Source organism: Acinonyx jubatus, chromosome F2 (genome assembly GCF_027475565.1).
Source record: "Acinonyx jubatus isolate Ajub_Pintada_27869175 chromosome F2, VMU_Ajub_asm_v1.0, whole genome shotgun sequence".
Classification (NCBI taxonomy): Eukaryota; Metazoa; Chordata; class Mammalia; order Carnivora; family Felidae; genus Acinonyx; species Acinonyx jubatus.
The window spans coordinates 41,752,222-41,775,840 of record NC_069394.1 but is presented as its reverse complement, the minus strand read 5'-3'; the positions used below and the strand labels follow the sequence as shown (position 1 = coordinate 41,775,840).

General features: G+C 36.4%; 1 protein-coding gene across 4 annotated transcripts in view; it reads right to left on the bottom strand.

Moving 5' to 3' along the window:
• VIRMA (vir like m6A methyltransferase associated) overlaps nt 1-23,619 on the bottom strand; it is a 58,096-nt gene that overhangs the window by 29,654 nt on the left and 4,823 nt on the right. For 2 of the 4 annotated variants that reach the window (XM_015072167.3, XM_015072169.3), the window contains exons 2-9: nt 18,988-19,103; nt 14,852-14,953; nt 13,510-13,558; nt 11,569-11,737; nt 9,479-9,601; nt 8,649-8,921; nt 3,791-4,931; nt 379-870 (exon numbers count right to left, since the gene is read on the bottom strand). In XM_015072167.3, the coding sequence (XP_014927653.1) occupies nt 379-870; nt 3,791-4,931; nt 8,649-8,921; nt 9,479-9,601; nt 11,569-11,737; nt 13,510-13,558; nt 14,852-14,953; nt 18,988-19,103 (2,465 nt within the window). The remainder of the gene's footprint in view (nt 1-378; nt 871-3,790; nt 4,932-8,648; nt 8,922-9,478; nt 9,602-11,568; nt 11,738-13,509; nt 13,559-14,851; nt 14,954-18,987; nt 19,104-23,619) is intronic. The other 2 variants (XM_015072168.3, XM_053208687.1) reach the window with 1 other exon arrangement.

Below are 23,619 nucleotides of genomic sequence, written 5' to 3'. Positions count from 1 at the left end.
CTGAAACCAGAGCACCACAGTGTAAAGGTGAGGGAAAATTCAAGACAGCAAGATAGTCCTCATTACTCTGCAAGTATATATTTTGGTGCCTTAGGATTACTCTACACACAAACTAGCAAGGGTACTACAGTTGCAATCTTGTCAACACCAAGGGGAAACTGGAAGAAGCTGCAAAAAGATCCATTTCGTTGCTTTATAGCACATCTTATATTTTAGAGATTTCTGTCATACTAATCCTTAATTAACAAATTATGTATTATGTCAAAAAATAATTACAGTTTTTACTTTCAAATGCAACACCTACTTTTAAGAAACTAGCCCTTTACTGACACAGTTTTCCCGAATAATAAAAAATTTAACAAGTAAAAAGAAAATTACCCTAAGGCTTCTTTGGAATAGTACTCCATTAGAGTAATAAGACTTTGGAGATTTTTCTCAAGACTGAAAACATGACCAACAGCTGATCTTCCCACAGGGTTAAAAGTAATCAAATAAAGATTGTGAAGGGTTCCCAAGAGATCTGAATGGTCAGTTTCTTCACTGGCTGTGCAACGCTGAAAATGGCTGAAGAGCTCTGTAATACACTGCAATGTCTGTGTTGAGTCCTGTAGCCACAAGGCAAACGCATCATCAATGACACCATCAGACTGAAGACCCTCCTCTTCATCTTGATCATAAAGGTGACACAGAGCTCGGATCAACAAATTTGTTGCTTCATATTCCGACATAAAAAAAAGAAGACCCTTTTGTGACTGTGCAAGAAACTTTAAAACATCTTTTGTGGCTTGCAGCACACCAGGGTGGGCACTTGTTACCGGAATTGACAGAAGCAAGGTAACTAACTCCAAGAAGTGATGACTATGAAGATACCTGTAGAAAAATTAATTGATACGTGTGAAGTCAGTGCAAAACATTCTTCATTTACTCAATATTCATTAGATAGGAGAGAGGTAAAAAAGTTAATGGCCACAATCTTTACCCTCAGCAATATACTACTTTAAGAACATAACGCAAGCAGCAAGTCTTCTCTCCACTGGGTCAAATAAAAGTGAAATTGCGTGAGGCTTTTTTCTAGCTAACATTCAATGGACGTTCAACAAATAACTGTGGACAAGTTTTCTCTTTCCAGAATCAACCTTGACTTTAAATTCTGGATGATCTTTCCAGGCCACTTATCAAATATTTCTTTTTCACCATGGTCTTCCTCTACTCATGGTATATACCAGTGTATCTGAATTAAGTGTATCTAGGAAAAATATAGTACATGTACTACAAAAAATATGTAGTTTATTCAGATTTACTATAGGTAGTATATCTGAATTAGTACTTTCTACTAGAGTAAATAAATTAAAATTATCAATGTTTAGTATTTGAATAGTTAATACTATCATATAGCACTTTTATCAAATCTAAGAACCATTTTTTAGCATACATACTTTTAGTAGAAAAAAGCATGAACTTACTCAACACCCCAAAATAGACACAAATGCTACTGCGTTGTCCTAAAAATACTGTGCTCCATGTATTTACCCATTTCCCTCCCTCCAACCCCTGGCAATCGCTGATCTGTTTACTGTCTCCACATAGTTTTGCCTTTTTCAGAATGTCATGTATTTGGAATCATACAGTATACAATTGCTTCCTCATATTACTCCTTTAACGCAGGCTTCTACTTCAGGATAACAAACACCCCCCAGTAACTTCTTGACTACAAAAGCAAACAATCCTCAAGAAGATAAAATCCCAGAACCACTATACTCTAAGAGCATCTTTTAACTACTCTGTGGAGTGTTCAGAAACCGTTAATACTGCAGGCCTCAGACTGCTTACTCTTAGAAACGCCTTCTTTGAGGCTGGTCCTCGGCTGGCATCTGGGAACCCGGATTTGAGGAGGGGGAGGGTTGCATCCCCCAACTGGTAAGAATGCCCACTTTGCCTAAAATGTTTACGCAAACAACATGGTTTACAGGGAACACCTGCTTTCTTTCTGGAAGGAAAGCATTACTTCAAACTAATCTCTCCAAAATGCAATTATTTCTCCTTTCAAAATTCATTGCCCCTCCTAATTTACCAGGTTCTATCAATAAAATCCCAGCTCTAGTAGGTACCCTAGCTAGAAACCTCAAAACACCTTTGGCTCCTTCTCACTTTCTCTTAGCTATTAGGTCCAGTCACCAAGTCCTAGTAACTGCTCTTTCAAAACCCTCTCGCTATTAGCACAATATTTGTCTTTCCATTCCCTGTAAGTGCTACTATATTTGGTAAGTACTTAAAGTACAATCTAGACTGGCTCATCTACTTCCTTAACTCCAATTTCTTTTCCATTGCAATATATCTTAACAACATAAGATCTTAGAATGCTATTTTGATCAGATCTACTACTCTGAAATAGTGAAGAGCTTCCCACATTCTAAAAAAAATCCAAATTCCTTAGCACAGCATTCAAGGCCCTATATTTCAAGTCTGATATCTAAATGTACCTTCTCCAGTTACAGAGGAGAAAACAATACTTAATAAGCCTTTAATTATTGGTTTCCCCTCAGTAACTAAGAGCATCACTCCCTTCCTTAAAGTCACTACCCTCAGGTATCCTCAGTGCATGACTTTACCTCCTATCTTATTAAAAATAAAGGGGTCAGTGTGAAGTGTCTTTGCTCTTTTACTGTTTCCATGTTATAAATGTATCTATATTTGTACACATAAGATTTCCTTTCTCCTGTTCAAAGCCAAACCTCTACACTTGTACTCTTGACCTCATCTCTTACCAGACCTTGCTCTAGCATTATCATCTTTTATTACCGTAAGAACTCAAACTAAGGCAAGATCTAATAGTTTCAGCGAAAAACAGGAATGGGTATGTACAGATTTTAGAATGGTTAAGATCTCATTTTCTATTAATGCAGTATGCCCTAAATCAAATGAAAAATTAATCACCGAAATAAGGAATAACAATTAAAATGCCATTTTCTCATTAGCTACAAAATTATTTACAAGCAAAACGCCAAAAAATAAATTATCAAAAATTAAAACAAAATTTAAAAATCTACTGTGGGTGCTGATCCTAATAATGTCAAACTCTATCAACAAAAAGAGTTAGATAGGGGCACCTGGCTGGTTCAATCTGTGAGCATTTAACCAGGTCTGTAAAATTAAGTTAGTAAAATGTAACTTTAACTTGCAACATATTAAAATGATAAAGTACAAAGAGGTTCACACAGAAAAGTTCTCTCCTTCCTGGGCCATCTTCTTGTACCACCTTCCCAGAAGCGACTCTACAGTTTCTCATTTATTCTTGCTCATAGACATGCTTATGTAAGCACTGTTGTTAACTATCACTATCTTTAACTTAAATTACTATTACTAGTTTAAGTACTAATAAAATGCAGCTCTCCCACAGTAGCATACTTCTCAGTTTCAGCACTCTTTTGAAATAGAGTATTCTTGGGGCGCCTGGGTGGCGCAGTTGGTTAAGCGTCCGACTTCAGCCAGGTCACGATCTCGCGGTCTGTGAGTTCAAGCCCCACGTCAGGCTCTGGGCTGATGGCTCAGAGCCTGGAGCCTGTTTCCGATTCTGTGTCTCCCTCTCTCTCTGCCCCTCCCCCGTTCATGCTCTGTCTCTCTCTGTCCCAAAAATAAATAAACGTTGAAAAAAAAAAAAAAAAGAAAGAAATAGAGTATTCTTACACAGATATGCACTGCCTACAGACAGATTTGAAAAACCAAAATCAATCACACAAAATTGCCTGTAGTGATTTGTGAAACGTATTTTCCGCGACTGAAAATGTCTTACCTAAAGAGAACAGGGTATGGGTCATCCCTTTCTGGAGGTCCAGTAATACGTGCCATCGTTGGGAAAGACTTAACAGGAGGCTGGATCATTGTATGAGGTGCAGTTTCCATTAAATGGAAAACTTCTTCCAGGAGGTTAATAAGCTTTTCTATTTCCCCTTCACTTATATTTGAGGATTCCAAAAGATCCATATCCATTGAAGCCTCTACCTCATTTTCATATTCTGGGTTTGTTCTCTCAAGTCCTGCATCTGTGTCATGATCAGGTTCACCGTGGTTAGGAACAGATGAAGTCTTCTCTGCTAAGTGGTCACCAAGTCTTTTAATCTCTGACAAGATTTCATAGAAATGGCACTTCTGAAGAATAGCAGAACCAGCAGTGACAACTCTCACAGTCTGATCTAAAAGTATGAGCTCCAAAAGTTTTTGATAGCCACTTTTTTCATTCTGCCTACCTCTTAAAAAAGCTTCCATTCCTTCTGTCATACTAATGACACTGTCCAAAGCTTTAAAAGCATTTAACTTAAGAGAAGATGAGACATGATCAGCAAACAGGAGCTCAAATAATCCATTGATTACTCCTGCTTGTAGCAGTCCCATGACTCCTTGAGCCCCACATTCTGCTAGTGAGGACACTAATTTGGTCCCAGCTTTGAGTTGTCGGACATTTAAGGCAATGGGTTGGCGAAGAGCTACTTGTAAATTTAAAGCTTGCATGGTCCAGTCTACCAACTGGTCAAGAGAGTCTTGTTTTGTGTTTTTCAACTGCAAATAACTTAATCCTTTTATTATTAAACTTGGAATTTCTTCTAAAGCTGTTACCCACTTTGCACCTCTATCTTCCCGATACAAATCTAACAGTTCAGTTAACTTCACTGAGGCTTCTACTGCCCCTGAATTTTCTTTATCTGGACCTTGATCCTTCATCCTACTGATTTCAATTTCAAAAGTAGTCTTGTATGGACAGCTGAAGTATAAGAGTGGTACAAGTTCCCTATCATATGGATCATATGTCATAGGAGGAACTGAAGCTAAGTCTTCAGCAGTGTATTCAACATCAAAGTTTGGATACTTAAATGTTTCACGTTCCAAGTCAGCAATTCCATCTTCATCACTGGAAATTTGTTCATAACCATCATCCCCTGAAAATCAGTTTGAATATTTAAATATTACTGTTGTTTAATGCAAAAAAATCTAGTTAATCAAAAAAATAATTTAGTACTATGGCAAAAAATTAGAATGATTTCTTCAATAAAATTAACTTCTGCTCCAACATCTTATCAACAATTACCAACATTTTATAATTTCTAATAGAATAATTAATAAGAAACTTCATAAGCAAAGTCTTCTATCTGTTCAACTTTACAACGGACTCTTCTATGGATATCTTCTCTTCACAGAAATAAAATTAGAAATGTCTTGGGGTGCCTGGGTGGCTCAGTGGGTTAAGCGACAGACTCTTGGTTTTGGTTCAGGTCATATCTCACAGTTCATGAGTTCAAGCCCCACGCTGGGTTCCGCACTGACAAGTGCAGAGTCTGCTTGGGATTTTTGCTCTCTCCCTCTCTCTGCCCTTCTCCACCTTGTGCATGAATTCGTGCTCACTCTCTCTCTCTCTCTCTCAAATAAATAAATTTTTTAAAATGTCTTAAAGGAATAAAAAACACCTCTCTCAAGAAGGAAGAGGTTAACCTTGCCCTCTTTCAAAAAAAAATTTTTTTTTAAATGTTTTTATTTATTTTTGAAGGAGAGAGAGAGACAGAGCATGAGCGGGAGAGGAGCAGAGAAAGAGAGAGGGAGACACAGAATTTGAAGCAAGCTCTAGGCTTTAAGCTGTCAGCACAGAGCCCGATGTGGGGCTCGAACTCACAAACTGTGAGATCATGACCTGAGCCGAAGCCGGATGCTCAACCAACTAAGCCACCCAGGCGCCCCAACCTTGCCCTCTTAAGAGTATTTTTAAGATGGGGGAAAAACTGACAGGCAAAGATTATTAAATTTAACTGTAACACCATAATCACAAAGCTAAACCAAATTTTTCAGTGAAAGCATTTTAAGTTCTTTTTTAACATTAATTTCATATTCCCCAATTTTTTTTAATTTAGATTTTAGTTAACATACAGTGCAATATTGGTTTCAGGAGAATTCAGTGATTCATACACTATCCAGTGCTCATCACAACAAGTGCCCTCCTTAGTACCCCCAACACCCACCTGGCCCATCTCCCACTCACCTCCCTCTGTCAACCCATGCTTTGTTCTCTTATCATTAAGAGTCTCTTATGCAGGGTGCCTGGGTGGCTCAGTTGGTTGAACAACCGACTTCAGCTCGTCATGATGTCACAGTTCGTGGGTTCAAGCCCCCTTTCAGGCTCACAGCTGACAGTACAGAGCCCATTTCAGATCCCCTCTCTCTGTCCCTCCCCCACCCATGTGCGTGCACGCATGCACTTTCTCTCTCAAAAATAAACTTAAAAAAAGAAAAAAGAGTTTCTTATGGTTTGTTTCCCTCTTTTCTTTCTCTTTTTTCCTCCCCTTCCCATTTATTCATCTGTTTTGTTTCTTAAATTCTACATATGAGTGAAATCATAAGGTATTTGTCTTTCTCTGATTGACTTATTTCGCTTAGCATGATACATTCTAGCTCCATCCATGTCATTGTAAATGGCAAGATTTCAGTTTTTTTGTTTATTTTTGAGAAAGAGACAGAGCACGGGCAAATGAGGGGCAGAGAAAGGGAGATACAGAATCTGAAGCAGGCTCCAGGCTCTGAGCTGTCAACACAGATCCCAACTCGGGGCTCCAAATCAAGAACCACAAGATCATGACCTGAGCCAAAGCGGGACGCTCAACACACTGAGCCACCCAGGCGCCCCAAGATTTCATTCCTTTTGATGGTTGAGTATCATATTCCTGAATTTTTATTTCTCTTCATTTACCTGCCACACAGACCTGTATTTTTTAAATTTTTCAAAAAAGTTATTTATTTATTCTTGACAGAGAGAGACAGAGAGAGCACATGCACGTGTGTGCAGGGGAGGGGCGCAGAGAGAGAGAGAGAGAGAGAGAGAGAGAGAGAGAGAATCCCAAGCAAGCTCTGCACTGTCAGCACAGAGCCAGACTAAGCCACCCAGGCACCCCTCCTAGGTCTGTATTTTATTTTTAAAGAAAATTTATTCACTTAAAATGCTCAGTTGGACCAAAACAAAGCTTTCTTATCATTATACATGTGCAACTTTTTCCTGTATTTCAAATAAAACAAGGTTAGAGACAAAACTTGGTTTTACTTTTTAACACTGCTATTGCTTGGTTGTGGGAAAACTGAAATAATTGCCTACATAAGAAAAGGAAATGTTTCTAGAGTATTCTTCCAGCATCAGCCATCTGTAGACATCCTTTTGTTCAAAACAAGTTTGCTTTAGCCATATATACTCATCATTATTTGAAAAGATAAGGGCCTACAGAGGCCCGACTCTGGGATAAGCCAGATATCTTCTATTAAAAACCAAAATAACCAGCCTCTTTCTCTCACCTTCTCTACAAAAATGATTAAGAAAATAGCCTGCCTGAAATCTAACTACTATTTGCCAAATACAACAAACATAAAAAATATTATTTGCTAATCTGGGAATGGGGGAAGATACAAAAGTATCACTCAATAACCTAATTATTTGTATTCTGTAAAAGGGCACCTGTGATACCAAAATGACCCTCATTCTCATGGAGAATAATCCTCACCCTATTTTAGAAAAAAACAAGGCAGTTTATGTTATTTTACATAAATGCTTTAACATTACATGTCGTTTCTTAGACACCTTAAGAGTCAATTAGCTTGAGTCGCTCTCACTTTTTGCTTTCAAAGGAAAAATAAAGCCTAATGAAAGGACTACATCATGCTGTCATACATCCCTGTATAGTTGAGATTTTTTTCCCCCTGAATTTCTAAAAATGTAGCATTTGCTAGAGTATCTAGGTGGCAGGCATCTTTAGGAATTCCACCCAGCTTACACCATTCCTTTCTGAAAACAGCCCACCAAATCTCTACTCATGTATTTCCTACATGATCTTGCTTCCTGGCCAAAGCTGATGGTACCAAGGGACAAATGATATTGGAGCAAGCCAAACAATCTCCCAGAAAAATGCAAACAAGACTGAGCACAGGTAGTGTAGGCTGGTTGGTTAAAAAGAGATTAAACCTGGGGTGCCTGGGCGGCTCAGTCAGTTAAGTGCCAACTCTTTTTTTCTTTTTTTTAGTGTTTATTTATTTTTGAGAGATAGAGAGACAGAACGTGAACAGGGAAGGGGCAGAGAGACAGGGAGACAGAATCTGAAGCAGGCTCCAGGCTCTGAGCTGTCAGCGCAGAGCCCGACACGAGGCTCGAACTCACAAACCGTGAGATCGTGACCTGAGCCAAAGTCGGACACTTTACCGACTGAGCCACCCAGGTGCCCCAAGCACCTGACTCTTGATTTCAGCACAGTTCTGGGTTTGAGCCCTGTGTCAGGCTCTGCACTAGCAGTATAGAGCCTGCTTGGGATTCTCTCTCTCCCCTCTCTCTCTGCCCCTCCCCTGCTCTCTCTCTCTCTCAAAATAAATAAACTTAAAAACAAAAAAAGGAGATTACACCTGTGGGGTGAGCAGAGAAACAACAGTTGGCTGACAGAAAATAAAGCAGAAACAAAAGCAAACAAAAAATGGAAATCCCCGTTCTAGTCAAGTCTTGAGGTGCAGCTAGAGTCTATCCCTTGAGTTTCTTGAAAGTCATTTATCTTTGCTATGAATTCTCTTGGATTGCTGAGAGCTACAGCAAGTCAGTTCCTAGTACTTAAAACCAAAACGTCCTAACAAACATAACCTACCTTCACCTTCTTCATCCTCTTCACCTTCTTCCTCTTCCTCTTCCTCTTCCTCCTCGGGGATACTGTCTACTGTATGGCGATCATCCTCATCCTCATCCTCTTCTTCCTCTACGTCCACATCATCTTCATCATCTTCTCCTTCTTCTTGCTGTTCCTCTTCTACTTCTCCTTCATCAGAATATTGCCCTTCTTGGGGAACAGAATTCCGATCAGGAGAAATGGGTTCAAAGTAATCTTCTCTGTGAGAAGCATCCTCTTCCTTATCACCAGATACTGAAAAATTGAGATTTAAGGCACAGATTATTTTAATGGTTTAAATAACATAAGGCAGCATACTGGATACTGCAACTAGTTAATGACATTTTGGATGATTTAGCTCATAAATACCCTTTAAAAAAAAAGTGGTTAAACTACCCGCTTTTAAAAATATTAAGAGTATATTGCACAATTTTACACAGTAAGAATTAATAAAGTATACTATTTTATGTTCTAACACCGCAAACTAATCCTTTTCTTTATAGCTATTAAGTACACAGGTTGTTTACTTCTTCCAATACATACTGCTTATTTTTAACTGGTATTCTTCTGTATACACCACTACAGTAAATTATTTTCAAAGCAATGCCAGTACAGCTTCAAATGAATTAACTGATTTTTTTTTTTTTTATACAAGTTCATTTGCCAAAAGAAAACACAAGGAAATATCGCATAGGATAAAGTGTGAGGGGCATTCATCAAGATTTGATTAACGATATCTAATTTTTCCTTTAATCAAAAAGCACTATAACATTAATCAGGGGATGAAAAACTAGCACTGATTTTGTTCACACCTGGCAAAGGTATGGGATCATCCTCATCATCATCAGGTGGAGGTGGTCCTGGAGGAGTTCTTGGTCCCCTAGGTTGTGGTCTTGGAGGGCTTCCATTAAACTGATCTTCTTTCTCCCCATCAGCTTTTTTATTAAAGACAGAACAAGAACTTTCAAATTATTAAAGTGAAATGAATGCATGACAAAAATGCTGTTATCAGCTGAGTCTTTCATCTTCAGAATTTATTGTTAAACTTTTCCTTCCTAACAGCTAACAAATTTTACGAATTAATTTATATTACAAACATTAGAATTTCTGACTTCCCACATACCAAAATATACTCTTGGGCATTATCCCAGAGAAATGAAGACTTATCTTCCTCAGGAAGATGTACACAAATGTTCATAACAGCTTTATTTGCAAAAGTCAAAAACTGGAAAACATCTAAGTGTCCTTCAATGATTGAGTAAATAAACTATAATATATCCATACTATGTAATACTACTGAGCAATAAAAAAGAATGAACTATTGATACACACAACAGTGGATGAACTTCAAAGAAATTATGCTGATTGGAAAAAGCCCATCTCAAAAAGATACCTATTTATGCAATACTCATGAAATAATATAATTACATTCCATTTATGCAATACTCATGAAATAATATAATTACATTCCATTTATGCAATACTCATGAAATAATATAATTACAGAAATGGAGAACAGATTGGTGGTTGCCAAAGGTTTGAGATGGGTAGAACGGGTGTAGTTATTAAAAAATAACACCAGGCAATCTTGTGATGGTACAATCAAGTATTTTGATTGTAGTAGTGGTTATGAAAGGCTATACATGAATAAAACTGCATACAACTACACACACATACAGGCACACACACAAAGTGCACATATGACTGGTGAAATTTGAATGAAGCTCTACAGATTGTACCAATGCCAATTTTGTTTTGATATTGTTCTACAGTTGTAAAAGATGTTAACAGTGAGGGAGCCTGGGGAAAGAGTGCACAGGACTTCCTCATACATTTCTTTGCAACCTCTTATGGATCTATAATTATTTCAAAATTAAAAATTAAAAACACATACATCCATATAAATAAATGGATGAGCACAAATGCCAATTTTAAAACAATTCAGTAAATTAAACAAAAATTGTGAGTAGCCACTATATACACTAGACACTGTGATAAAACTAGAAACACAAAATATAAGTAAAATATACTCTCAGCCCACAAGGAGCTCAGAGTCTGGTAAAAAAGACAAATGAGCACAGAAAACTAAAGGATTAAAAGAAAAAGTGAAAGATTAACTGCACTTAATAGGTAAGATTTAAGAAAAGACATGAAAATATGGTATGTGACCATCAAAGACAAAGAGCTCACACGACACTATTAGATGATGTTTAAGAGAAGGTCATTTTATTTACTCATAAAATGCTCATTGTAAAGCAAAAGATTTTTCCTAGTGACCTCAATTATAACTTGAAAATGTATTCCTGAATCTCCATATTTCAACAGCTTACAGTAATAATACTGGAATAAGGAGATGAGACCCTCTGAAAGAGGAGTCCAACTACCTGCCTTATAGAAGGAGAGTCACTAAAGTTTAATGGAATTCTTATTTTTCTTGTCTCCACTTAATGAGCAAAAGGTTCTCAAAAATGCGGGGGGGGGGGGGGGAATCTGCATTTAGACATCTAACCAAATCTGAAATGCACTCCTGAAAAAAAAATACCATTAACATGAGTATTCTAACCATATATACCAAACTTACTGCCTATTCCTCAATTCCTTTGGAGATAATTTTGATATTAAACCATGAATAAACACTGGAATACATTTCACTTACATATTAAAAAAAAAAACCCTCAGGTCAATTAAAAAAGTATCTAGGAAACTAGAGGAAGAAAATGTAACCACTTCAACATAAAAATAAACTCTTTTATAGGAAAGAATTGTGAGACTGACAAAGATATCTTCTCAAGTTTTAAGGAAGTTTCAAAAGCTCTTCAAAGTTTCGAAGAGCTACTTCGATTACCTTTTCCTATTATAATGAACATAGTGTCACTGACAAAGACAAATTTAAAATTCTCACCATGTTTTGGATTCCTTTTCAAACTTGGCTGTGGCTGGGGAGGAGGTGGAGGTGGAGGTGGAGGTGGTGGAGAGTCTCTGTCATGACTTATCACTCTATCCACTGATCCATATATTGCCAGTGTCAGACAATTATACCAGCCTCTTAGCACCAAACCATCAGTATTCACCTAATTTGTTGGGGGAAAATATCTTCCAGGTTAATCTTTTAATATGCCAAAAGTAAACTGATATCAAATTACTCTATGGTTAAACTAAAGTCTTTAAAAGTATGCTGAAAGTGCAAAGGTCAATATTGATGGAAATACATCCAGAGGCATAGCTTTTATATGGCTCTCCAGAATTGCCATACCTAAATTTGTCTCAAGACTACATCTCTCCTGTCTGATACTTTACATCAACTCTGTTCAAAATGCATAACCAGATTCCCAGTCAAGAGAAGGGAAATGAGAATGAAATTAAGTGAGAGTTACTGCCAATTAATAAATTAAACTCCAATAGTTATAGAGGTCACGGAGGTGCACAAAAGCACAAATTATGCCCAGTCTCAAGAATTCTAATCCGTAAAATTGTACAGCATTCTTTTTATATGCCCAACTCATACATGCAAGTATACTTAATGTACCCATGTTGTACTTAAAAAGTAAGGGTAACCAGAAGCATTAAACAAATTGTTTTTGCAAAGAAACTTTCTCCTAAAAAGATCAAAGATTTTATCAATGCAATTAAACCTCAATATTTTCTTATAAAATAAAAAACAACTTGTTTTTCAGTGCTTATCTACATTAATTGCCATATTTCCACAATACTATGAGAGGTAGCCAGAATGAGTACAAATATATAAGAAAATCAGAGTGTCAGTAGAAGAACCTGAACCAGAAACCAAAGCCCCTGACTTCTGAGTTCTTTCCATTCTACCATGTTGAGTAAAGATAAAGTAATAAGTAGTAACGGGGCCCATTCTGGAGGCACGATAAGGAAGAATGAAATTATTATTCTCCTTGCAAACTCTAGCAAACTCCAGTAAAGGGAAACTGGGGACCAAAAGAACGGCTCAAAGACTATGCCCAGGAATTGACAGATTCTAAACAGAAGCTCCACTGGAAGACAAATAAAGAGATCAGGAAGATAACTTAATCTAAACAGCAAATAGAGGATTAAATACCCACCTCCCCACCAAGAAAAAATAAACAGCCTAAGTAAGTAGCCCCATACTAGGACAGTTTTTTTTGCATTTCAGATCACCCATGATTTAGCTTTTCTAGATGCTTCTAGAATGGCATTTGTTAGGGGCGCCTGGGTAGTTCAGTCGGTTAAGCAGCCGACTTCGGCTCAGGTCATGATCTCGCGGTCTGTGAGTTCAAGCCCTGCGTCGGGCTCTGTGCTGACAGCTCAGAGCCTGGAGCCTGTTTCAGATTCTGTATCTCCCTCTCTCTGATCCTCCCCCATTCATGCTCTGTCTCTCTCTGTCTCAAAAATAAATAAACGTTAATTTTTTTTAAATAAAAATAAAAATAAATTTTAAAAAATGGCATTTGTTATATCAAGAAAAAAGACATACTTTTGATACAAAAGGAATATAAAATATATATTTGTTAAGAAACCTAAGGCACAGTGGTGTCTAGTAACAATTTACCTTCCTGTCATCTTCTGAACTTGCTCACCTGAATGAAAGAAGGGCAAGCACAAATGCTGGCCTCTTCCTGACTCACACTAAAATTAGAGGAAGAAAGAGCTTTATAGGTAGACAGTGACATTAGATGTCTTTGCTCCATTTTAAAATAGCTTCTGGATGCAAGAGGAATCAGACAAGAAATGTTATCCTGCAGCACTAGAACCAAATAGGCTGATATTCTGCATCACTGGTTTATTTAGATCAAAACTTTCAATGAAAGTGAAAACAAACAGTAGTAACAAGATGAAAACTGACTTCTGCAATTACCTTTGAGTTGGGTCTAAAGATGATAGAAGTATTCTCATCATATTCCAGGCTGCCAAAAGAGTAGGAATAAATATATAGGCTCAAACACTGAACATCATTATTCAGGAAGAAGTCTTTCTCAATTTATATGTTTTAATAAAACCAAATACTAGATTATTGTTTTAATAAACCACTAAGTTTAGTTTTAATTTACTTCCCCCAAAATGTTATCAAGTATAAAACAAACTCCCCAGAGATTCTGATTTAATTGGTTTGGGGTAAGTGTAGGTATCAGTATTTTTTAAAAAGCACCCCCAGTAATTCTAATATACAGCTAAGTAGAGAACCATTGCATTACAGCCTTCCTAAAATGTATAATGGGACCAAATAGAGAAAAATACCTATTTTTAAAAGTAGGTACTGACATAAGAAAAACATTCCATAATATTAAAAATTAACTACTTCAGATTATCTAGGTTTCCTTCATTTAAAAAAAAGCCAAATTATCAATATAAATTAATATTGAGTGAAAGATCAATAAAATGACAAGTGAAATCTAAAAAACTTAATTCATGACAGGGATAGAAGTTTTTCCATTTTTAAGCTGCCTTTAAGTTTTTTTTATTTTATAAATGAGTTCTAGGGGGCACCTAGGTGGTTCAGCAGGTTAAACATCTGACTCTTGGTTTCAGCTCAGGTCATGATCTCACAGTTCGTGAATTTGAGCCTCATATCAGGCTCTGCACTGACAGTGGGGAACTTGCTTGGGATTCTCTCTCTCTACCTTTCTCTTTGACCCGCTCCAGCTTGCTCTCTCTCTCTCAAAATAAATAAGTAAAAATTTATAAATGAGTTCTTACTAAGCCCATTTAATGGTCAATTATTTTGCAAACATCAAAACAACTAGTTTTAGTAATACCTGGCAAGTATTAAATAATCCAAAATAGAGGTTTCTATTAACAAAATTCTCATCTTACAAAATATGCCCATGGAATTTTAAATTATGAAATAGTCTGATGTAAAAGATACAAATTATTAGTTACCAAAGTGTTTATACAGTTCTTTTAAAGAAATCAAAAAGCAATTTTTTCCAAATTAGAAGATTATTATTAAATCATTTGATGTGTGTATAAGAAATGTATACACCAATAAAAAGCAAACAAGATGGCTAATGTTTCTCACATTTAAATTTTTACTCTGTAAAGAAACTCAACATCTTTCTAGGAGCTTGACATTTCTTTAATAATGCCAACTGGTAAAATAAACCCCGAGTTCTTGGGTCCACCAACAGATACATCCTTTTCTTCTATCTAAAGAATAAAAAGGTTTTGCCTATTAACTCCTAAATTTCTGGTGCAATTACCTTATAGGTACATACCTTCCCAACCTATCGAAAACTGGGGCACTTGGTTTGCTTACATTGTTAAAGAATAAGTCTAATTGAAATGTGTGCGGAGAGGTCTCCCTGTGAATGAAACAAAGTTGAAACATCAGCCTTTGCACTAATCAGTTCCTAAATTAAAACAAAAGACAAAGTAAGTACAAATTTAAAAGCAAGCCTAGAATTATATCTTAAGATTTAAATAATAAAAATACACAAGTTAATTGTAATTATTTTCTGTAATTTTTAAAATTCATATTCAATTTTTAAGTAGACACCTATGCGTTTTGAGTATTACTGAAAATGAAATTTTAATCAACAAGTATCTTTAGCTTGCTACTTGGGCCATTCTAATACACATAAATATTTTAAAGTCTTAATGTATTATAAAGACAAATGCTAATTAATTGTAACACCTACTTTTATAATTCATTATAGCATGATTCCCTTCCATTAGCAGAAAGAATCAGGAGTTAACTAACTTCGAGTTATATAATTACAATTTGATTTCAACTTAACCTACATTGATACAAGATTATAATAATAATTTTGGCATCAGAGCCCTAAATTGTGACTTAAAGCTTAAATTCAAATTTGTATAGTAGCAATTTAGATAAACATTTTGATTTTTTTGTAGACTTACATAGTTAAGAGTAAAGCCTATTTAATTTGTGTTAGAATGAAATCTTACTTGATACATATTTTACCCTTGGCTGAAATTCCTCAGACTCAACTAAAAACCTTGATTCTAAACATCACATATTTTGTTATTTACAAAAAATTCAAATGGTAAAAGGAGTAATGCCCAAAGTATATCAAATAGGTTCCCTGATGCACTAATAGAAGTACAAACACGCGCAATTGTTCTGAAAGGCAACATGGCAATAAAATTCAGGAGAATGAGAAAATGTTCATACCATCTGATGCAGAAATACCTTTTTTCTAGGTGTTTCTATGGAAACACTGATACACAAAAAAAGATTTTTTTTTCAAGAGAATGTTCATCACACTCTTATTTATAATTTGAAAAGTAAAAAACACCTAATGGTCCCCACATAAGGAACTAGCCAAACAAATTACAGTACAGTAGTACCCCCTTATCCACAGGGGATACATTTCAAGACCCCCAATGGTTGCCTGAAACCATGGATAGTACCAAACCCTAAATATACTGTTCTTTCCATATATATTTGTACATATATATATGTGTGTGTGTGTGTATACACATATATACATACGTATATTAAAGTTTAACTTCTAATTAAGCACAGTAAGAGATTAACAATAATACAATAGGACAATTATAACAATATACTGTAATAAAAGTTATGGGAATGTAGTCTCTCTCAAAATATCTTATTGTATTGTACTCCCTCTTATTGTGATGTGAGATGATAAAATGTCTATGTGATGAGATGAAGTGAGGTGAATGACATGGGCATCATGACTTAGCATTAGGCTACTACTGACCTTCTGACGATCTGTCAGAAGGAGGATCATCTGCTTCTGGACTGCGGTTGACCGCAGGTAACTGAAACCCGGAAAGTGAAACCATGGATAAGGGGGGGACTACTGTACAGTCATTCATTAGATTATGCAACCATTAGAAATTATATTTTCAAATAGTATTTAATGATGTGAAAGTACTCCTGACGTAATGTTAAGTAAAAGAAAGAAATATACAAAACAGTATGCAGCTGGGTTAGAGTAGCAAACATTTACCTAACCCAAATTCAACCGTATATGCGCAACATCTCTAGTCTCTCCTTCCTTTATTTCTTCAAACTAGACCCTGGCCTTCAGTATCTAAAGAAAGGAAAAAGGTAACTCAAATGTAAATTCTTTACTTTTGAAGCCCCAAAAACTCAAGCACTGGTCAGTGAAAAGCAACTTAAAGAATCAATGGTGGTTTGACTGCACTAGACTTCCATCTTAAAAGTTGACTCTAAAACCTAACCTCACATAAGATACCACACTTATAAAAAATAACAACAAAATATACAAACACCACATATAACAACAAAATATACAAATATACACATATACATTAAACAACACAATGCATCAAATGTAAGGATTTTCTTAGGAGGGAGGGATTACAGGGATTTTAATTTTACCTATACATTCCTGAATTTTATAATGAGAAAAAACTTCCTGTTAACTATTTTAATTTGTTGGCTAGATGTATAAAGATGTTTATAATGAGAAAAAACAATGCTGTAAAGTATGCTGCACAAATATCACTCGATCTCTAATATTACTTTCTGATATCTTACATTTATTTGCATTACTGTATTAATACTTTAATTTACTGTTCTATAACATATTAATGATGTATAAAGTTGTTTCTGATAATTTCATATTTGGAATTATTAAAACATGAACTGCCATTTACCCCCAGCTAAGAAATACAAGAGAGAAAAAAGGGAAAATTTAACAATACTCCTACCCATTGCAGCTAATGGAAGAGATCCATTTTGCCTGTTGTGCTAGCCAGCCTCCAGGACAGCCCCAGAGACCCCTCATTCTTGGTATTCACACCTTTGTAGTTTCTTCCCACACCATACCAGCAGGACATGTAATGAACAGAATATGGTAAAAATGATGGTACATCACTTCTGATACTGGGTTAGAAGTATGCGCTCTCACTCACTCTGGAGGAATCCATGTTGTGACATGAGCAGCACCATAGAGAAGATCTCCTGGCAAAGAACTGAAGTCTCCTGACAACAGCCATGTGAGTGAGTTTCTAAGCAAATTCTCCAGTCCCAGTCAAATCACTGCAGCCCTGGACTATATCTTGACTATAATCTCATGAGGGAACTTGAACCAAATAAGCCACTTCTGGATTCCTGACCCTCAGAAAAAGTGTGAAATAATAAATGTTTACTGTTTTAGGCTGCTAAATTTGCTGTAATTTGTTATGTAGCAATAGATACCTGATAGACCTTCTTTGACCAAAAGCAGTACAATTAGAGAAGACTGCTAGATTACACTGTCATCACCCCATCTTTTCCATTCTACACACATCTCCCTTTATAGGAAAAAACAAGAAGAAATGATTGGAAAACATGTTTTTATTTCCTTAAACACGGATAAAAAAGATATATGAAGTAAGTGATGATTTCTCATTATAAACATTAAATATTTTTATTGTTTCATTTTGTATTTGTTGTATTTTTGAATGATCTGAAAACCTATAAAGATTTTATATCTATTTCTACAAATAACCAACTACTTTTCATAATTATGAAGAAATGAGCCCTTCACTTTGAATCTGTACCATAACACTAAGTAGCTGGTTTAACTCTTTCAAGGTACAGAAATTAAGCTATTAGGACATGCACATAATAAAATGTGGTACTGAGACTATAAGCTAAAAACTCATATAAATATATTTACTGTATATGTTCATGCTTCCAAAACCAAAATTTGGCTTATACTTCCAATTCATGTAATTAAAATAGGAAGAAGAAAATGATTATTCATGGTACAACAGAGATCAAATTCCTCTGTTTTAGGTCAGCTGTTAAAGTTATCAACAACTCCACATCAGAGACCATGTCTTACATTTTGCTTATTTCCCACAGAGCCTAAGAAAGAGAAAGCATCAAATAAGGACTTGCTAATTAAAACTAAAGGCTAATGTGAAGCTACAAATTTATAAAAAGACACATGTATCAGGCTAAGAAGATCACCATTAAGTCATCAAAACTGATATAAAATAATATAAAAGATACATTTCTAAATATTCAGACTAATTCTTACTTATTTTCAAGGAAAAAGCCAGGTTAAAAATACTTCAATTACTAGACTGTACCACCCTAGAATATTTTAGAAAATATAAACCTATTTCACCGATTAAAAAAAAATGAAGAAAAATTTTTTTCTGGTACTTAGATCAAATAATTGCTCTTTTCAAATTTATAATAATATGTGGATTATTTAGAAAAGCTATATCCAACATAACATAACTATATCCAACATAACATAACTAAAACATAGTTTTAGGTTGTTGTTTGTTTTACTTACAAAATATTACCTCAAATTTTTGCACTTAAGAATATGTCTAGGACAATCTTTTGTCACAAACACTTTTAAAAAGAAAGCTCACTTACCCGTATGCTCTATTATCTGGCAGGCTGCTATGGGCTCTTACTCCTGGGGGTATGACTCGGACTTCATTGATATAAACCACACATGGAAAACGTACTACATCTATATGAGAACTTTGCTTTAAAAAAAAAGAAGAAGGACAGGGACATACTGTAAGCAAAACCAAACACTTTCTCTATTCAAAATTTATTCATCTTCAATTTAATTTCTTTCAAAATGTCACAAATAATCTTAAACTCCATACCATTAAACAGCGTCTGGTGCCAGATGCTTTTCACAATCCTGAATTTCTAGGTTTTTAGAAAGGCAGTATGATACAAATATTACATGTTACTTAACACTCTCTGCTTCTGCTTTTGATTACCTTGTCATCAAACATTAATATTTCTGCAGCTACATGTATAAACATTCATACTAAAAAAGATTGTAACTACCATGTCAGTTCAGATTAGACTGCAAGACCAAATGAATTCAGGGTGGACTTTTCTGCCATTTTTGAATTTCTGAATTATAAATAAGAGACTGAGACTACAGATCTATACTTAAATCAGTTTAATTTACTAAACTTACATACAACTAATAACAAAAGATCAAGGAGAGTCATTTAGGTATTTAATAGTTGAAGTTAAGCCCTCCCTGAAATAATCTGAATCCACAAACTGTTTATCAAAATAAAAGAAATGGATAGCATGAATTATATTTAGTATACACTTACGTCTATGTATTATTTGACACAGTATCAGACAAAGATAGCTCTCGTGATCAGTAATTTAAAATGAATGTTTCACATAGTTTTTGGACTATTTTACACCAACTTTTCCTAGAAGTTCAGCCAACCTGATTACTTAGTGATCAAAATTCATGAGAAAAATGGCTCATGTTATTTGTATGTAGAAAGAATGACTCTTGAGTCTCTCTTGGAAGCTGCAAAGAATATCATGCATATCAACAGACCAAAAGATTATTCAAGTTAGTCTTTCCTAAAATGTGAGAGGATGACTTCCCAATTTTGCATTTTTTAATTTTACTTTTTAGTTTAGAGACAGAGAGCATGTGAGTGGGAGAGAGGGGCAGAAAGGGAGAGAGAAAGAATCTTAAGCAGTGTAGGGCTTGATCCCACAACCCTGGGATCATGACCTGAGCCAAAATCAAGAGTCACTCAATTGACTGAGCCCCCCAATTTTGCATTAAAAAAATTTTTTTTAATGTTTTTATTTATTTTTGAGACAGAGAGAGACAGAGCATGAGCAGGGAAGGGGCAGAGAGAGAGGGAGACACAGAATCTGAAGCAGGCTCCAGGCTCTGAGCTGTCAGCACAGAGCCCGACACGGGGCTCGAACTCACAGACTGTGAGATCATGACTGGAGCTGAAGTTGGACACTTAAGCCAGTGTGAACACCTGATCATAACTTTTTAAAAAATTATTGAGTTATTTTACATTCTTTTCAAGTTTATTTAGAGAGAGAGAGTGAGAGTGTGAGCATGAATGGGAGAGGGGCAGACAGAGAGAGAGGGAGAGAGAGAATCCTAAGCAGGCTCCATGCTAATAGCATAGAGCCTGACATGGGGCTTGATCTCACGAACTGTAAGATCATGACCTGGGCCAAAATCAAGAGTTGGATGGTTATTAACCAACTGAGCCACCCAGGTACCCCATGATCACTAACTTCTGATCAATGGGATGGGAATGGAAATGATGCAGGCAACTCCAGATCATGTCCTTAAAGGGAAGGTTCAGACTTTAGAAACTCCTTCTACTTCTTATTCCAAAATTCTGCTGCCTTTCTAGAACACAGATGTTATCAGTGAGCTACCTTGGACAAGGCAGGCAATACCCTAAGGATGGCAAAGGAAAAGGACAGAAGGAATACGGGCCCTTGACACTGTGGAACTGTCATATGAGCCCTAGAATACTTAACAACCAGATCGAGAGAAAATCCTATTTTATCAAATCCACTGTTATTTTAACTTTTGTGACATCAGCTGAACTTGTATACTTATTATTACAAATATACTATAGGTATTCTACATATACTACATAGTTTTACACAAAAGAAATTAGCATTTTGCCTCAAACTTTGGTGCTATGTTTCCTTCCTATAAGAACTTCTCTACTTACAAAGTATACTATATTGAAGATCCTTTGCTTACATATTATAAATTCTCATTAATATGTACAAAGGAAACTTAGAACAAAAGTTATTAATTGCATCCTCCTCTACCTTGCCCTCTACTGATTAATTAATAGTATCAGTTTTTAGGGTGTAATCACTGTGGACCTAAAAAAAATGAACTTAAAGTTTTATGAACAGACTTTCAAAATCCATTTTGTCTGTAAGTAGAAGAGTTTCTGTATTAGTTGCTATCCTTTTATTCAATATTTATTTCTAAACATTTATTAAATATCTATTATGTTCCAAGGAATCCCAGGTCCCAAGGATACCAAGACAAAAACATAATCTCAGCCATTAAGGAAGAGACCATCTATTGTGGTAGACAGATATATTGTTATGATACAGACTCACAAAGGAGTCTGTGCAAAGTCAAAGAGGTACTTACCTAACTCAGACTGTGAGCAAAAATTTGTGGAGGGGAAAAGAGGAGTGTCAGGAAAGATTTCCCCAAAGAAACAGCACTTGAGCTAAGTAATCATAAATCTTCCATGATTTTTAAAAAAATTTTTTTAATGTTAATTTATTTTTGACAGAGAGAGAAACAGAGCATGAGCAGGGGAGGGGCAGAGAGAGAGAAGGAGACACAGAATCTGAAGCAGGGTCCAGGCTCTGAGCTAGCAGCACAGAGCCTGACGTGGGGCTCGAACTCACAGACCGTGAGATCATGACCTGAGATGAAGTTGGATGCTCAACCAACTGAGCCACCCAGGCTCCCCAAGCTAAGTAAGTCTTTAAGGCAAACAAGAATCAGTGGAAACGGAGGAGAAGGAACAACTTTCCAAGCAAAGGGAGAAGCATGCACATAAGGAAGGCAAACAAGAACCTGGAAGGTTCAAGAAATTGCAAGCATAGCTCACCATGGCTAGAGGGCAAAACGGAGGAGAAAAGTAGGGCAGAGTAGCTAAACACAATCAATAAAATTACAAGAAATAAAACTTTCATCCATTGCCATAAGTCAACTCCAAATATAAATCTCCATTTATGACCTCTCTCCCAAGCCCTGGACCACTATAACCAACTGCCAACTGGACATCTCCACTTGAATGTCCCTCTGGCACCACAAACTCAAGTCCAAAACTGAACTCTCCTATATCAGTGTTTGCAACACCATCCACACAATGACCAAGACAGAAACCATTATTATCCTTTGCTTCTTTCTCATTCTCTCACCTAAATCATTCATCTAAATATCAAGTCCCAGTGATTAAACCTCTAAAAAGCTCTCAAATCTGGTATTTCTCTCCATTACTGCTTCACTTCTCTAGTTCTAGACACTATTCACTCTAATCTGGATTACAGCAATAGGATCCTAACTGGTTTGGGGTTTCTTTCTTGCCCCCCTCCACCCATTCTCCTATTGCAATGTGGTCCTTCTAGAAGATAAATGTATCACTCCCCTGCTCCCCAGGCCAAATTTCTGGTCTTATAAACAAGTATAACCTCTTCTGATCAGTTCAAATTTATAGCCCCAACATACCATGCTCTTTCTCACCCTTCATGCCCTCACTCATGCTGTATTATCTCTGCTCCCACACTCCTCTGTCCCAACTCCTTTTAGAGTCCACTTTTTTAAGAGTTTTTTTTTTTTTAGGTTTATTTATTTTGAGAGAGAGAGAGAGAGAAAGAGGAGGGGCAGAGAGAGATGGAGAGAAAGAATCCCAAGCAGGCTCTGTACTATGAGATCATGACCTGAGCCGAAATTAAGAGCCAGATGCTTAATCCAGTGAGCCACTCAGGCGCCCCTCTTTTTATTATTATTATTATTATTATGGGGGGGCGGGGGTGGAGAGAGCAAGAGCACAAGAAGGGTAGGGGCAGGGGCGCCTGGGTGGCTCAGTCGGTTGAGCGTCCAACTTCAGCTCAGGTCATGATCTCACAGTCTGAGTTCGAGCCCCATGTCGGGCTCTGTGCCCAACAGCTCAGGGCCTGGAGCCTGTTTTGGATTCTGTGTCTCCCTCTCTCTCTGCTCCTCCCCTGCTCATGCTCCGTCTCTCTCTCTCTCAAAAATAAACATTAAAAAAAAAGGGGGCAGAGAAAGAGAATCCCAAGGAGGCTCTGCGTTGTCTGAGCTTGATCATGAGATCATGACCTGAGCCGAAATCAAAAACCATACGCTTAACTGACTGAGCTACCCAGACACCCCTAGAGTTAACTTTCTCTTGGAACCTGTGCCAGAGCAAGTCTAGATAGATGCCTCTCCTTGTGAATCAAAAGCCTCTTATCACCCTAAATTGTAATTGCTTTTTTTATTTCTCCCATTACAGTTGTATCTCAAGAAGACAAGAACCAAGTCTCAGTTTATACTTTGTTATAATCAAAGTGCCTAGCATATTCATTTAATGAATGGAAGACTTTTAATAAGTGCTTAATAAAAGTTGACTGAATTGTGTTTTCAGAGAGTTGCAAATATTACAATGAAGTAGGCGCTTAAGATATCTAGAGGAGTACTTAAACCTAGGA